This window comes from Acipenser ruthenus, chromosome 2, assembly GCF_902713425.1.
Source record: "Acipenser ruthenus chromosome 2, fAciRut3.2 maternal haplotype, whole genome shotgun sequence".
Lineage (NCBI taxonomy): Eukaryota > Metazoa > Chordata > Actinopteri > Acipenseriformes > Acipenseridae > Acipenser > Acipenser ruthenus.
Genome location: NC_081190.1, coordinates 31,599,811 through 31,617,803, shown reverse-complemented (window position 1 = coordinate 31,617,803; position 17,993 = coordinate 31,599,811). Strand labels below are relative to the sequence as shown.

At 36.1% G+C, this 17,993-nt stretch overlaps 1 protein-coding gene across 4 annotated transcripts in view; it reads right to left on the bottom strand.

Moving 5' to 3' along the window:
- The window catches only part of LOC117409342 (protein Hook homolog 3), a 65,642-nt gene that overhangs the window by 24,282 nt on the left and 23,367 nt on the right, over window positions 1–17,993 (bottom strand). For 2 of the 4 annotated variants that reach the window (XM_058994029.1, XM_058994031.1), the window contains exons 3-10: window positions 15,968–16,040; window positions 13,887–13,937; window positions 13,288–13,420; window positions 10,952–11,019; window positions 9,896–9,958; window positions 8,582–8,665; window positions 7,556–7,618; window positions 1,051–1,214 (exon numbers count right to left, since the gene is read on the bottom strand). In XM_058994029.1, the coding sequence (XP_058850012.1) occupies window positions 1,051–1,214; window positions 7,556–7,618; window positions 8,582–8,665; window positions 9,896–9,958; window positions 10,952–11,019; window positions 13,288–13,420; window positions 13,887–13,937; window positions 15,968–16,040 (699 nt within the window). The remainder of the gene's footprint in view (window positions 1–1,050; window positions 1,215–7,555; window positions 7,619–8,581; window positions 8,666–9,895; window positions 9,959–10,951; window positions 11,020–13,287; window positions 13,421–13,886; window positions 13,938–15,967; window positions 16,041–17,993) is intronic. The other 2 variants (XM_058994037.1, XM_058994043.1) reach the window with 1 other exon arrangement.

Below are 17,993 nucleotides of genomic sequence, written 5' to 3'. Positions count from 1 at the left end.
TCGTGGTTATATATTATGTTGTTTCAACATTTTTCTGAACAAGTTTAAATGACCAAATTTCCCAAACCTTGTTTAAAAGTTCAGTTTAGCATCGGCAATTAACTGAATACAGAAATAAGACACGCATACTGAACATACTTTTGGATATGCAAGAGCCATATAGATCCATGTTACAGACAGAATGACACAAATGAAAGGTGTTTTCCTCAAGACACACATTACAGTAGTTAATTCCTGCCTTCCTTTAGACTATTAATATCTTCTTGTACTTAGAATGCTTACTAAGAAAAATGACCTACATGCATTTGCAGGACTGTGAGATTTCCTTAAATGTACTAGAATCAATTTGGTTCTTGAGTATTCCTTTATATGGATGAACATACCAATTCTAAGAGAATAATGTTGTATATTCTTTACCCTCTTGATCAGGTCATGCTTTGACACACAGGTCTAGAATGGGAGGTTTCAATCAGGGGTGGATTGTTTTTTGGATCTCAATACACAGCATGGGGCTTGTGGACAGTGGGGTGGAGGTAGGGGAGGATAACCAAGCACGACACAGATTAACCCACCACTATCTGCTAAGCCAGAATATCCTCTAGTAAAGAAGTGCACATCTATTCCAGTCCCAATTAACCCCAGCTGAAGATGCTTAATGCTAGGGTGTACACAGCACTTCCTAGGGGGTATGAATACAAGGGATGAAAATATTCATTATTTTAAAAAAATGATTATAGATTTAATAAGTCTGAAAATTGCATACACGAGGATGGGACAAATGGTGGAAACTATAGCACAACTTTAATAAAATTCCTAATGGCAATTTCTTCTATTCAACCGAAACTGAAATGCCCTTAGAAAAAGGCAGTCATTGCTCATTTGATCTAGAGTCACATTCAGTGAGAGTCAATTCCAGACAGGTTAAATCCACAGCCTGCTAATTATACGTACGCTAATAAAGAAATGTCATTTGATTGGTAACATGAGTAGTGAAGGTGGTTATTGCTTCACACCCAGCAATTCAATGACTGCAGTCCCAGTATACTATACCTAAACGTTTCTTCCTGGAGCTGATCTAACTGGGACTGCAGCTGCAGGTGTCTCCTCCCAGCAGGGCTGTTGGGGTCTTCGATGGAGTCTGACTGGTTGAGTCGTTCCATAAGGATCTGGTTTTCTGCCAGCAAGCTGCCTTTCTCCTCCTGCAGAGCTGCAACCTACAGGAACAAAACAACATGGCCGCCTGTTATTTTCAGTAACCCTGAGAAAGATTTTTTTCCCCCCAGTGAAAAAACATATTATTTTAATATATATATATATATTAACCATTTAACTATGATGCCAATATGGATATCTGAATCTTGTGTTGTCTTTCTAGGATAATGTTTATGTTACATTGGTATATATATATATATATATATATATATATATATATATATATAAAATTGTAAATAAACGCCAGGTCTCTGTCCCTGCCATTGAAGCTGAGGAATATAAGGAGGAGCTTGAGTGTAATGAACTGCGACAGCGATGAAAGTGACTCTCATGATTAATAAATAATAATAATAGAAAATGTAATTTAAGGTAAGCCTATATGTAATGCAGTTGTTACGTTATTAAAAGTTTTGATAATTTTAAGCGTGCTGAAAGTAGACCAGATACAAACCTCTTGGTGTATTTTAATGTGTTTTGTTGTATTAACAAAGTTTGAGAGTAAACAATACATTATTTTTGATAATGATACTTATTGCTTTTATTGTTCATTTTTAAAAACATTTTAGAAGTTAATAAATAATAATAATAATAATAATAATAATAATAATAATAATAATAATAATAATATTAAGAGTGGTAGCTCTAATTCTGTTTTAAAATACAAATTTGTACTTCTGCTTGTTCATTTTTCAATGTTTTGTATACCGTATCCTTGTTAACCAGTGCATATAAAAAGACTATACTAATACTTTTGCTTTATACTTGAGGGTGTACAATACAATGTAATTTTGTTATAAAACAAAACTGTTACTTAGTTCCCACTGCCACACAACCTTTTAACAAAGTTGCTGGAATGTTTAAATTGAGTTACGATGTTGCTACAAGGTTGTGTGTTGGCGGCTTCTCAATGACCGCATGAAGCATGTGAAGCTAGAGATAAAAACGCTAGTGTCTCAAATAATGTTGGTCTCCAATACGCGCCGGGTCTGCCGGCAAACATTGCAAATAAACGCCAGAGGCGTTTAATTGAAGTTTTAAATTATATATATATATATATATATATATATATATATATATATATATATATATATATATATATATATATATATATATATATATATATATATATGCCTGGACCTCTTACCTTCCAGATTGCAATGATAGGGTTTAGGGTTCTATTATTTACATAGACAAGATCTGGTGTCTTGATAAATACTTCTTGTTTTCCTCAGGATTAAATACTTGACGAAAGCCCTGTACCCAACATCATCAGAAGTTATAATTTGCTGTTTATATATAAAATGTTGTTTCTCTCTGCTGGTCACACATTTTGTTGATGAAACTTCTGGAAGGTGGTTGGTGAAGAAATGTTGGTGGAAAATAAATTATTACATTTTAAATTCATTTTAAAGCATAATGGACACAACTATAACAATAATAATAAAAAATAATGAGAGAAACAAGTACAGTTTGTAAAAAAAACAACAACCGTGTATTAGTGATGGAAAAATAACTCATGCATTTCAACAGGTGTATGATTCAATTTGATGCATTCCACAATTTAATGACTGAAGCAGAAGCGACAACATGGCTGTATTGTAGAGATGTCAGAGTGGCAGAATTAGTCCGGTCATTGTCTAAAAAATACTGTGCCTCCCATGAAACTGAAAGCCTTAAATCTGCTCCTAGAAAACAAGATTAAGCAGTGGTCCTGGGGTGTGGATTGTTAACATCCCTACAGTTCACTGTGCTTTTCTTTAAGACTATGGTGCGACACTGTAAAATGCTTAGACAAGTGCAAAGGCAAAGCAAAATTTTCTGAAAGGAATTAAAACCATGTTAACAGTATAAATCAAGCAAGGAATTGCTCAGAAGAATAACTTAGCTACAACTATGTTGTCTTTGTACTTGCTGATAATTAGGGCCCAATGAGTTTAAATACCATACCCTGAAAATTAAGAATAACTCTCACACACACAGTTTATTTACAAATAAACTCCACCACTAGCAGATTAGCTGTACCACCCCCCTCTACTCCCTATCCACGGATATCAGGACTGCTCAGTCTCTGACCACCTTCAGGCGCCTCCTCAAGACACACCTGTTCAGACAGCATCTGTAAACCTCACAACTCTCGACTATACTAGACTACATGGCACCCAATTGTACCAGTACTTGCATCAGCTTATACTTGTACTGAACTGCTTCATACCCTGCCATATTCTACCACTGCTCTTAAATTATATTTCCTGTATCTTGTACTTGATTTTACTCTTACAGGTATCCGTATTCATGTTTTTTGTAATTGCTCTTATTTGAAATCATTCTCATCCATTTATCGTACTTACTATGTGTGCTTAATGGACTTTAATCGTATGAGCAAATATTTTAACCATAAGTTAACTGCTCTTAGTCAGACCTGCTCTTAAATGTAATTATTATTATTATTATTATTATTATTATTATTATTATTATTATTATTAGTTTATTTAGCAGACGCCTTTATCCAAGGCGACTTACAGAGACTAGGGTGCGTGAACTATGCATCAGCTGTAGAGTCACTTACAACTACGTCTCACCCGAAAGACGGAGCACAAGGTTAAGTGACTTGTTCAGGGTCACACAATGAGTCAGTGGCTGAGGTGGGACCTCCTGGTTACATGCCCTTTTCTTTAACCACTGGACCACACAGCCTCCTATTCTTTATTTTGCTCTTATTTGAATTTTATCTTATTTTCTACTGATTTTACTGTACTTTATAACTGCTCTTATCTGTAATGTGATACTTTGTACTGTGATATTTTGTAACTATTATAAGTTGCCCTGCATAAGGGCGTCTGCTAATAAATAAATAAATAAATAAATAAATAAATAAATACCAGTATAAAAAAAATATATCAGTTGGGTCATTATATGGGTACAGTACATTAGTCATTGCGGACAATTATCATAATCGTAGTAAAAACAACTTAACTACTATACAACCTGGCAGCTGGAAAATAGCTTGACGTGTTATACAATTTACAGTATATAAGTGGCTGCACTATAAATATAAAGTTCTTCACATTAAAGTGTGTTATTAACTGAAAGGAAAGATATACAACAAAATATTCAGGTACTATATATATATTCAGGTACTATATATATATATATATATATATATATATATATATATATATATATATATATATATATATATATATATATATGTGTCATGCCGTCAAAAACCTATAAATACCTCCAATGATTTGATTCAAACACAGGCTCCCTTGAGAAAGATATGTACAACATATTGAAACGTTGGGCAGCTGGCTCTGTGAGCTAAAATATATATATATATATTTATTTATTTATTTATTTATTGTAGTGAAATAGGTTAACGCAGGCAGGTGCATCACACAGGGCGAGGAAATCCACACACAGGCGGAGGGCGGGCACGAACCCGGGACCTCTCACACTAAAGCATAGCACCGATACCGCTGTACAAGAGCCGGCTCCTCTGCAAGGAGAGTATGTCGGGCTAATGTCTCTGTGTGTGATTACATCACCTACCAGCCCTGCTGCTGCCTTCCCCCTCGCACGCTATATATATATATATATATATATATATATATATATATATATATATATATAGCTCAAAGAGCCAGCTTTCAGTATGTTGTACATATCTTTCCCAAGGGAGCATGTGTTTGAATCAAAACATTGGAGGTATTTATAGGTTTTTGACGGCATGACAACTACTTGTTATTGTTTATATTGAAATCCATGATTTATTCTTACATGATATAATGGTGTTCTATATATTGCTACATCATTTTTACTTCTATCTTTAAATCTGTATTAATTCTAATTAACATTATTTATATAAACTTATATTTATATTATCATGCAATGCTGGGTCTGAGGATCAGCCTTGATTTGGCCTCCCCAGCAGATCAGCATGCACAACTTTTGAATGAATTTTGTTTATTTATTTAAATGTTATATATTTATTGGAGTTAATTAGTTCATTCTTTTCTGTTGAGTTCCGTTGGCATTATCGTGTTCAGTCTATTTATCCATTTACTTTCTTTTATTCTTCTATATGTCACATTGTCTAATTTTAGCTGTTCTAATACTACAAACTTTACATCATTTATGTCATGTGCTTGACTAGTGCAAGTATTTGTAGAACCTATTCTGTCAATTTTTTTTTTTTTATGTTTACTGTGAACTAGAATATCACCTAAACTGGCTTCTCTTTTGAATGCTACAACCGGGGCCTTAAGAAATATTTTTTTTCAATTTTTCTTAATTACATAGAATCCACAAGTGTTTCCAAACTAGCTTAGAAATATTAGGCAAAAGTTTAGAGTAAGTCATTACTAATGGGACTCTTTTGACCTCTATTTTTATAATCTAGTAGATCATCTCTTTTTATATTCTCATCATTTTACCCTTCAATATTACCAGTGAACAATTTAGATGCTTTGAGAGACAGAATAACAATAAAGTCTGAAAGGTTTGTTCTGAAGTGTACAGTTTCCCCAACACATCTGAATACAAAATGTTACTCTTCTGGTGTTGCAGCTGCAATATTTAGGAAAGGTCAACACATAGCAGAGGGAAGACAATACATATATTAATCAAACCAAAATTTAACAAACAAGTCTGAAATCAGTCAAGTTAAATTTTAATTCCCTAATTTTTTACAGAAAACTACAAAAAACAACAGATCTTAACTGAAATACTGTCCTGAGGTAAACCTACAATAAACCGATTGCCCATTTCCATTAACCATTAACTTTTTATTTTCAACGATTAAGACATCAACATAAATTATACCTCCACACCCTTGTTTACTAATTTTGTATTTTTCTAAAATGTTTTTTTTCCCCCAGTAAATGTCAATGGAACTTGGCCCTCATTCAAGTAGAAAAACATTCTGGCTAACAGTGTTCAGTGTTCAGTGTCCTGCTAATAGAAACTTTTTTTTGTCGTCTTTGAACGCAGAAATGATCTCAGGACTGATTTGCTTTGGGGTTTTTTAATGTCTACTCTCTCAGATTTGAAATCCCTCTCCTCCCCATATCTATATCTGTATTCCTACTGTACCTTACTGTCTGAATATTTAGTTGGACAGTATTGCCATGTTTTCTCCTCTAAACGTGGCTGTCTTGGCTTTGTCCAGGACACTGGCAAGCATTCCTCCACAGTCTGAAGTGGTGTAGGTAAAGAGACTGCAGCCAATCCCTCCATGGCTTGGATGGGCAACCTATGTTCGGCCATACTGCCCACTGTCTGCTGGCGTCTGTCTTCTTGGTACTTCTGCTGTTTACCTAGCCTATACTTACTCACTTTCCAATACTGGGAGGAGTCTGTGCACAGTAGTCTGGCAAGTTTCTGTTTCAGTTCTTACAGAGTTTCTTTTTCCTCTGTCATGACTTCAGCTGTTCCCCGTTTGCCAACTAATGGCTGCTGAAAACTTTTGATTAATGGTGAAAGATTTTCAAACTCATACAGCTCCCCTCAAAGGAAGGCTTGTTAAATACATTTCCAAACAAACTTAGTTTAAGGTCTTGTTCTTGTTTTTTTTTCTTGTATTATGGGCACTGCACCTACAGTAAGTATCTTTTCAAACGATCATGTTTTTCATTGCCCAGCTCGTACACTACACTACTCCACAAGTAATAACCTTATCACTGCCTCTACTTACTTAGTCACTGGTCATTCTGAACTATGAAATACTGCAGTCTCCTAGTCTCTCCCTCCTTATCAGTAACTGCAGCACACATTTACAGTTTAAGTCTTACTTAAGTACTGCACATTGATATGTTCAATGTGTATTTGTAATTGTAATGGTGGCTGCTGGGTTCATAAAAAGCACATTATACATGTTCTATTGTATTGTACTGTATATTGTAAATGACTGCCCCGCAGGCCCAAGGCTGCTTAAATATTTGCCAGTATTGGAACGTTAACTTTTTTCCACAACGTGAGAGGAATCTCTCTCAAGCTATTAAAAGTGTAATATGCACAATAACAGGTGTATCTCTAATGCAATTCAGAGTGTATCAAGTGGCTCAACTTCTTCATATAGAATTTTATTTGGAAGCATGAGTATGGCAATAAGAAGAAATAATGACTTAGGTCCCATAGTGCCAAAAGGCTTTTGGTTCTGCATTACTAGGTTAAAAAAAAAGGTGGTACAGTATTAGTTTTAGCATAGTGGCCAAACAAAACTCATTGTGACAGACTAATGCGCACACAGTGTTAGAGGATTTCCCAGGGATGCTGTTAAAGCAGACTACAATTCCAGTGCCATGGGAGCCAAAAACGAAAAGAAAAGAAAAAGCAGAATTACCCTTTCGTCTAGTTCAATACACTCTAATCTCAGTCTACCTCGCTCCTCTTGAACAAGGTATGCCTTCAAAGCAAGGCAAAGTGGAGAAGTAGTTAAAAGAAAAGGTAGGGAAACAAAATACGGGTATATAACAGAAAGAGATCAGATTACTAGAAAAGAAGGGTTTCCACAGCACCGGGCAAAGAACAAGAATATACAAATGCATTACCTTTACATGACAAATGTGGTTTTCAAATCATTGCAGACTACTTCAGATATTAAATGGCATTCTCGTTTGCCTTAAAAGGAGTGCTAACCAATGTTTTTTATGCATTAGCAGCCTTGTCACTGGCCCCCTTTTTCTTGGTTTCATTCAGGACATACCATTTTTCAATGCAAGAAAAATGTGTAATAACTGCCTGTGTTTGGTTAAACGACCTGATTGCAGCAAGACCATTGGATTAAAATTGCCATACAGCACAGGGAGTGATTTCATACCACTGATGAAGCAGCAACTCTGAACTCTGTAGCATTGTCTCTGAAATATCTACACATTCCAAATTAAACCAAAAGATCTTCACCGTAAGAAAAGGGGATCAGTCATGGTGATGACAGTAAGAAGTAAGGAAATGTATTAACAATCCTTTAAGTTTGCCCAAGAAACAGTACTCATGTATTATTATTTTTGGCTTACATTGACCATTTCCTTTAAAAAGTTTTAAAATATTGCATTTAATAAAGTTTGCCCGATGTGTGGGAACCCAATAATAATATGGCAATTGCACATATTAAGAAGCAAAGGAAAAATGGAAACAATTACCATTCAGAATATAGACAAAAGTCTTAGAAAATAAATACATGTGAATTTGTGGTTCAGTAACAGAAATGAAAAAAAGAACTGTAAAATGCAGGACTCATAATGAATATTTCATCCATAAAGCCACTCATGATTTGTTAAACACAGCTCACTTAAACAATAGCAACTCAGCCACCACTGTTAACATACAATAACTGATTTTCATTCATATGATATGAGTTCAGACTCACCTGCATATCCAGCTCATGACACCTTTGTGCGATTTCTTCTTTTGTTGCCAATGCGTCATTCAATTCCTCTACGGTTTTCTTAAGCTAAAAAGAAAGCAAATTCACCAAAGTTATAAATACGAGAATGTCATTTTTAGAATTGAGTTAACCACTTTAGAACAGTGATGAGAAAATCTGTATTGTATTTAAAAAGATATTATTATTATTATTATTATTATTTATTTCTTAGCAGACGCCCTTATCCAGGGCGACTTACAATTGTTACAAGATATCACATTATTTTACATACAATTACCCATTTATACAGTTGGGTTTTTACTGGAGCAATTTAGGTAAAGTACCTTGCTCAAGGGTACAACAGCAATGTCCCCACCGGGGATTGAACCCACAACCCTCTGGTCAAGTGTCCAGAGCCCTAACCACAACTCCACACTGCTGCCACACATATTGTGCCCTTTATCATTTATTGTGAGCTGAATGTTTAAGTGTTATAATACAAACTGTGACTATACCGAAATATAGTATGTCAGTAACATGTACTGTATACACCTTGCCATGGCATGGCTGTAAAGAGCTTTAAAAAAAAAAAAAAAAAAAAGAAAGACACGTCTACTGCATATATCCCTGATTCTGACAAAGAATATCCTTACCATACTGCATCACAACTGAATAAGTGGTTACCTAGATATATTTTAAACATTGTAAATGCTCAGAAACACTCTGTGACTTCTGCCTCTTTCCACAGCCTGCCCTGCCCTGCCCTATAACTTGGCTTTATAAAAATGTTTTGAGTCAATAATAATTTCAATAAAACAAAAAACAAAAAAAACAGTTGCCCTGGAATCAGTATCAATGATTAAATCAATGAGAATGTTTTTATCTGAATTTAAAGCATTAAGAAGTTAGTGTTTGGTGAGCTGTCTACTAAAAAAAACACAGAAGTTGTGATGTTAGCTCAAGTCCTGTGGTTTTACAAAAAAAGTGTTATATGTTGCATTGTTTTTTTTTGGATTACTGGAATATCTGCTGCTATTTAGAACAGTAGCCTGGCATCAAAACTCACCTACACAACAGGATTATAAGAAAAGCCTAGTCTTCATTATATGAAAAAATGAATACAAAAAGTGGCTCTTGAAGTTGCTCCATCATTATTAGAACAATTCACTTCAATTTCCTTTTTACACCCGTTTTGGTTACCACTATTTGATTCTATATATATATATATATATATATATATATATATATATATATATATATATATATATATATATATATATATATATATTTTTAATCAGTGTTAGTGAAAAGAAATACCTGTTTATCAAGGTCAACATAAGCGTAATTCCCTGCCGCCACTGGAGTTTCTTTGCTCATCAGCTGAAATGCAGAAGTCAGGATTACTCAAAGTAAAGAAGATGTACATCACAATATAAGGCACTTGTTCAAACATGTACAACTCATGTGATGCAACACATATTTGTTGGGGTTTCTCAACCCTAAAAAGACCACACTACCTTACTAATTTAGGTCAAGCATCTCTATATGCACTACTCCAAAAAATGAAAGGAGCAACATTTCAAACTTGTATTTTTCTAAAACACAGTTTACAACAAGAATCAAATTTGAGTGTCAAGGGGGCACTTTTTACACACTGAAATTAAGATACATTAATTTGATTATGTTCATTGTATCAGTGACGCGCATCTGAACACGAGACTCAATGAAATCAAAATTCAACAGGAGTCACAACAAATTCACAAGCTACATGTCTCTGTGTATCCCCAGATTCCAGCCTCTGAACAGCTCTTGCAGTGTGGACTTCAGCAAAAATCTTCACCTGCCGCCACCTGGAATCTTTATACGCTATGACTCCCAAACGAATATCAACAATGTGGAAATCTGAAGTCTAAAACTGGGGGTACCTGCTTTTAAGGGTGGGGGGGGGGGTAAGCCGGTGCAAAATGCATCACAACAGCCGTTTATTAAAGGACACGTAAAAGGTCTCATGAATGCCTGAACAACTGTTTTTGACTGTTAATTTTGTATTTATTTATTTGTCATATTTAATGTTTGCTCCTTACATTTTTTTCAGTACTGTAGTATATACACCGTTTACAGTACGTCTTTATCATGAGTTGTCCTCATTCAAACAATATCATCTTATCAGTTTGTTAAACTACTGCAAATAGTTTATATCCTCCTAACGATATGCAAAACACAACCTGAAAAAACGACTGTGTGTGTTGTTTTTGGGGTTTCTTTGCCAATAAACTTAAAGATCAATACAAATTGAATGCACACGCCTATTTTGCAGTGCTCATTTGCCAATCACATTTTTATTTTTATACTGTAGTGTTAGTTTGTGTTTACCTCTTGAATTGCTGTCATGACAACATGTTGAACAGACTCCTCCATCATCATAATTGTCTGGATATACTCTATGAAATACAAGGAAGAACAAGTTTGACATGTGAAAAGAATACCACAGTACACACACTTTGAAAGTTTTGTTTCGCAAAGACATACAAGCAAAAGGATCTTTGTGAAAGGGTAGCGTGGAGGCCAAGGCTTGTTACCAGTCAGGAAGGAAACCCAGAGACAAAAGCTACAGTTAAATGCACACTTTTATTAACAAACAAAATACAAAAGAATCAAAAAGGCACAGGAACCAAAATAAACAGTTTAAACAAAACAAACACAAACACTGCTGTCAGGCTGGGCATTCGCCTTCACTGACCAGTACAGAAAACACAGTTCAGAAACTCACCCTAAACTCCTGCAAACAAAGGGTTTTTCTCACCCTTTATGTAGGTGTCCAATCCCCAATTAGCAGTCAATTGCCTAATTAGGTAATGGCCACATCTGTGATTGTTGGACGGGACAGATTTAACCCCATCCCTGCCAAACCTACATTTATGCAACTATTTACAATGGCATGTTTCTTCCCTGCCGCAATCTTAAACAGCTATCAATCTGAAATGAATACCAGTCTGCTATAAACATGCTAACTACTGTACACTATAAGTAGTGTTCCTTGTTTTTGTTTTTTATCTTTAAAACATTTTTCTGGGAATTTTTCAGAGTTTATTTTACATATATTAAAATAAGGATAAAAATCAGTGAAAAAATTGTTTTAATTGAAACATCGGTAAAAATTTGGGGGGAAAAAACTCAGCATACACACTTTACATGTGGAATATGATGTGTAGCAGTTCTGGTTTCTCATTAGGTTTAATGTCCCTGTCTGATAAAGCACAATCTGTGTGAGTTGAAGCCACATTTTCCCAAGTTAACTGGTACTTTGCAAACGTTTGGGCAAATCGCTGTGCTGACGGAAACAGTATCTACAGAAGGTATGAACATGACATCAGCACAAAACAAGCCAGGTTTATTTGCCTTGAAATCATAAAAACAAAATAAAATTGTGGTACAAGCCATCGGAAGACACGTCAAAAATCACACTGGACATTTCCATCAATGCGTTCCATGTAAGTTTACCAAAAGCATCACCATTTTTTGTCAAATATTTACGATTAAGAATGTCGGCGTTAGGCAGTGTTTTAGCTGATGGACAGCCAGTACTGTCGCACAAAGTCACCGATACATACCTCTGCAATAAACTGTGGCAGTCCAGCAAAGCACAGCGCTCTAACAAACTCATTAACACAGTCATTCTGCGCTCTCTTTTTATTAAAACATGTGTAAAAGCTGCATAACTGGATTGCTTGTCTCTGTTCTCTTTCTTGTTTTAGTTTAATGTGTTGCTTATTTTTCACTATGTTCTTTTATTGTCAGTGCAAACATGTACCTCAGTGCAGCAGTATTTGCAACGCTATGCATCCTCTGCCTCATCTGACCCACTTCTGCTATTTTTGCTTTTTGTATACTGATTTACGTTTTCTCCCCATTCTTCATCCACTAAAAAATATTGTGTTTTCGTGTAAATATTTCAATTTAGTTTTCGATCAAACTAGTAGTTACTACGCCCAGCAACTGCCACAATAAATCAGACTTTGATTGCCCAACATAATCAGGTGATAGTGTGTTTGTGAAGTGACAGAGAACCACAGTTGAAAGTTATTTGATCCTCTGGCGTCTAAACATCTGCTGTATCCTAGAATACAGTGTAGGGCTGCTTATAAAACAGCATTTTAATCAAACTATTGTGTATTTCCTAGAAAATAATACTGAGATAATATTGAATAATAGACAAAAATCGGGTATAAATCAGTAAAAACCGACGTCCAGTTAAAAAAAAAAATCCTGAAATATTTCGGAATTGTTATTTTTTATTTAATTTTTTTAAAAATTATAGAGCGCAACAGACTGGAAGTGGTTTCAGAGCGCTGTACAAGACTTAAACATAAATTAAAAAAAATAAAAAACAGAAATGCAGAACACTAACTATAAGATAACCCTTTCAGCTCTGGGTTTAAAGTACATGTAGCAGCTATATTTATAAACAAAGGTTGACTGTTAATGTTTTCACAGAAACCATTAACTTGGCCCACTTAACTGTGAACCAACACTCAAGTGTTGCTTTCTGAATACAGCCTTGTATCTCATTTGAAATAAGTTTGGTTGAATTATCTTTGGAAAGTAGTCCATTTCACCACCTTAAATTGACCCAGCTGGCACCTGAAAAAGAGAAACAGTCTCAAAATAGAAAACAAAATCTGGCACCAAAATCAATCACAATTCCCCACCTTGTTTCTGCTCGCAGTTAACAGCACAGCCCAAAATGAGCTGCAGCATTCTTCCGAGCTCAGCAGCATCAGAGTGCTCTCCTACCAGGTTAACGTCCGGGAGTATGAAGTCATTAATCTGCTGCCCCAAAATCTTAAAAAAAAAAAAAAACAAGACTATCTTTATACCAAATGAACAGATTAGCTGTCAACACTGCAATGTGTTTACAATAATTTGGCGCAGAGATGGCCCTCCGAAGAACAATGGAGAAAATGTATTGCTGCCTTCTGCAAAGCCACAGCAGTACAGTTACAGTACACTGACATTTTTAAATCAAATCACTCAGAACAGCTACGGAATCCCTCATATAGTGTAGTGCTGTGAAGTTACTGATAAAACTGGTAGACATTTACTCCACCCCCCTTGTTTTAAATCATCCATATTCTACTTCTTCTGTGGAAATAAGTAGAAGCCATTTGTCAACAATACAATGGCTTTTCAACAGGGAATGATGACACATTTTTCAACCACAAATTCATCACTATAAAATGTACCTTTTAGATGCCTGACTGAATACTCTAATAGGGACAATTTCACTCTTTATTTATTTTTTTCTTACCTCATGATTGTAGTCAAGAATGCCTTTTAAAATTTTCTTCAAGTTGCTGATCTGCAAGAGAAGAGCACCCATGTATAAGGATACCACCATACAGTAGAACAGTGGAGGATCTCTTCACAAAGCTTTAACCTGTGACTTATTTAAAGAATGGTTTTTCAAAGACTGTTTTGTGTATTTTATTCATTTTTTCCAGTACAGCGGCTACAAGATCCAAGACCACTCATTCTAAATTTCTAGACAGGAAATCTCCAATTTAAAACAAACATAGTATACAGCAAAGTCACCGTTTACAGTATTTTTGTTGTAAATAATGATGCACTTAAAAATATAATGCAATCTATGCAATGCAGTACACCTTTGTATTATATTAACAAAGTTAGAAAACTAACATTAGTTACATACAAACAGAAAAAAATCATGCCTTTGATGTATAACAGGATATTTTACTGCAGTAATACTCAAACTTCCTGCCAAGATGGTAATACTGAGTCTTAGGATCTAGCATTAACCAAAACTAACAATACAGCAGGATATAAAAGACAGATTGGTGACACTTTATAAAACTTGAAAGGAATCCGTCCCCTTTGGCTGGTCAATAAGGCCAGCATTCAAGCTCTCTGTAGAGTGCTCTGTGGAATACTAATAAAACACCACATTCCTTCTAGAGTTACAGTAGAGTTCTGTAAACAGTCCAGTCCCACTGCAGCCATTCCCCAGGCTACACTCCAATAGCAACATCAGAATGCAAATCATACACTCTACAAGACGCACATCAAAGTGCAAAGAAATACTGCAATATTGCAAAATACTCACAATGCTTCACATTAACTGTTGAATTATTATTTTTTTTATTACATTTTATTTTCATAAGTTTTCATAAAAACAGTACACTAAGCTTTATTTACTTATGTATTTATTTATTTTTACAGGCAAGAAGTACCAGAAACGTGTACACGCTCTGGTTAATTAGGCTAACCTTGTACAGAATCCTCCAGAGGTACAGTATCCATGACCACATGTGGTCATATATTTATTCCTCATTTAAAACCATTAGGTGGTCCCGAGGTACAGGACAGGTTTGACCTTGCATCATGATACATAACTCTGAATGACAATGATGATGGAGAACAATTTAAAAAAATCAAAGTGCACGCACATACAGAGGGTCCCCATAATTCAGTATTGAAAGGTGTATAGGGTAGGAGGCTTGGAGAAGATGAAACTATTGTAACTACCGGGCAGCCTTTCTAACTCACCAGAGCTCCAGTTGAGCCACACAGAGAAAAGTCAGGTAAGGATACATGTTTCTAATTGATTGCATGTCAGAGAAACACATTAACAGACTGCTGAAAGCACGCATGTAAAAAATAACAGCCCTAATAGTGTTCATCAACACATGTGCCAAATCATTATGATTACATTGGAAAAAAGCTCAGCTCTAAATCAGAACTCAGATTTGTACTGTTTGCAGAGATAAATCAGAACTCTTTGCAACAAATTGCTTGTTTGATTGTTAGTACTAGCCAATTGACAAATCATCTTCTTTGACAGAAGGATGTTCATATGCGATAAAGAAGCACAAATGGTTTGAGGGCAAACTATAAAAAAGTGAAAGTGATATTAAAAAATAAGAAAAAGTTCAGTTGAAGCTTGCTGTTTGAACAACGTATCTTGAAGATAATGTGTTGGTAGGCAAACAATTTGATATACAATGATATTCTATGCGCCAGTTAGTGGAAGACCATTCACAGAAACGACTCAACTTTATGTATTAATCCATGGTGAATTTATCACCTTTTCTTGAAAGACAAATACTATATATTTTTCCAGAATTCAGCCAATATAATGTGGGAGAAACGCCACAATAAATATGGTAATCTATATAATAATTAGTCAGCAGTGGTTTCAATTTCAGCTGACCTGTAAATAACGGCATTTAACCAAAAAGGCCCACTGCATAATACACAACAACTCCTGCAACAATTTAGCCTTTTTAAATGTATTTTTAAGAAGTGTCCTTGAATACTATACTGTTACATGCATTATGCTTCCCAATTTAAAGAAAAAGCCTGGTACTCCACCTTTAATCTCCAATTATCTCCAACCTCTGTTTTGATCCTGTTTATCCAGTTTTCATCAAAGTATGCAGGATCTCTGTGAAATAAACAGTAAACATGTTAACACTAGAAGGACCGGAGATATACTCATACCTAGAAGCCCCGCAGCAGTATTTCTGACGGCTGTATTCAAAATACTGTAAATAGTATGACGAAAGGAGAAACAGTCGGATGTAATTAGTTTTTTTTTAATGAGTACGTTATATAAACATCTGAACAACCGAAGCATATTATATACATATGAACATTTATTTTACAAAACAAAAGAAAAGGTAAATAAATAAACATCTGAACAGACATTGGTTTACACAATACATATTTATAAAACTGAAACGATAGCAATACATTTTTAACTTTTCAACAGCAAATCTTAACCACTTGATTGATTCTGCTGTTTACCTTGGCAAGCAAAAACTAGCATTCAGAGGGCACAATGAAGGCACCAGTTCCTCAAATAGAGGTAATTATGTGGAATTTGTTTTTCTGATTTCTGACTACGACAGCATGTTAAGCAATCGCTTGTCAATAGCCACAGTATTCTCAGGTACCTCTACTAAGATTCAGCAGGAATAACAGCAGTACAGGAAGCCAAGTACGAAGCTGTAATGGTAGATTAAAACAACTGGCGTCCCAGCATCACCCCCCTCCGTCCCCCACTCAACTCTATCCAGCTTACTTACCCATACATCAGCGTTTCTTTCTTTCTATTGTGCTTGAGATCCCCAATCAGAATCTTTCCGTCTCAACCACAGCCAGTTGCTGCTCCTCTCTGCTGAAGTTCTTCACTGTGCGACGCAACTCTTGGCCACTGAATCCGACGTCTCTGAGAAACTGGGTTGTAGAATGTGCCACAAATCCTCGACAACCCACTTCCACTGGGTAAACCCGGACTCTCCATCCTCGCTGTTCTGCTTCAGCAGCTAGTTGAGCATACCGCAGTTTCTACCTCTCATACGCCTCATCTACAGCATCCTCCCATGGTACTGTTAACTCTACCAGGTGAACAAGGCATACTGATCCAGACCACAAGACAATATCTGGTCAAAGGTTAGTGGTGGCAATCTCAAGTGGAAAAATAAGACGTTGACCAATATCTGCCAGCATTTTCCAGTCTCTTGCAGCTTCCAGTTGTCCTGGGTGAGGCTTGGTTTTAACACCTTTTCTTGGCGGTTGCTCTCCTGGGTGGAGGAATGTTGTATTTAGTGCGTAATGTTTTGATGGAACTGGTGGCAACTTATTGTTCATGTTACACATGTCTTCCAATGCTAAGGCCAAACATCACAGCACCTGGTCATGGCACCAAGTAAACCGTCCTTAGCTAAGAACCACCTTACATCCTGTCAAAATGTGACTCAATGTTGCAGGTGATGATCCTCTCCTACCCAGAGGTTTAGGTTCTGTGGTGATGGTAGGACATCATATGTTGACCTGATGAGGAAAGTGATTCTGCTCTGTTCCATTGTCCATAGGTCTTGCCAGCCGATCTTGCCTTATTCCAACCCTCCCATCTCATCCATTCTCCCTGCTTGGCCTGGGAAATGGCCTTTACGCACCTTATCCTCTCCTCCTGCTTTTGCACTTCGTTGACTACCAGCTTCCTCCGTTGAGCTGGGGATGCCTTGTGCCATGTAGGAGGAGCTGAACTGAGACCAAGACCCCCTCTTCCATGCTGAACTTGCCCCATGATATCACCAGTTCGAAGGGCAGCCTTTGACAGGTGCTGCCTCCCTTATGCATTTGTCGCGTGTCTCTACTAATGTCATTTCCAGTCAGACCTTAGCGCACTTAAACTCCTCGGTTAGAGCGGAGACTGGTAGCTACAGTGTTCCTTTACCATAGTCCCATTTTGCTGAGGCAGCGTGGAACTCCCAACCATTTCCTGACGTATGAACCGATTAAAGCTTCTAGCTTCTCTACTGTTGTCAAAGAAAAATCGTACACAGTCAGTGGACACAGCAGCCTCGGCAGTAGACCAAACTGAAAACACCAG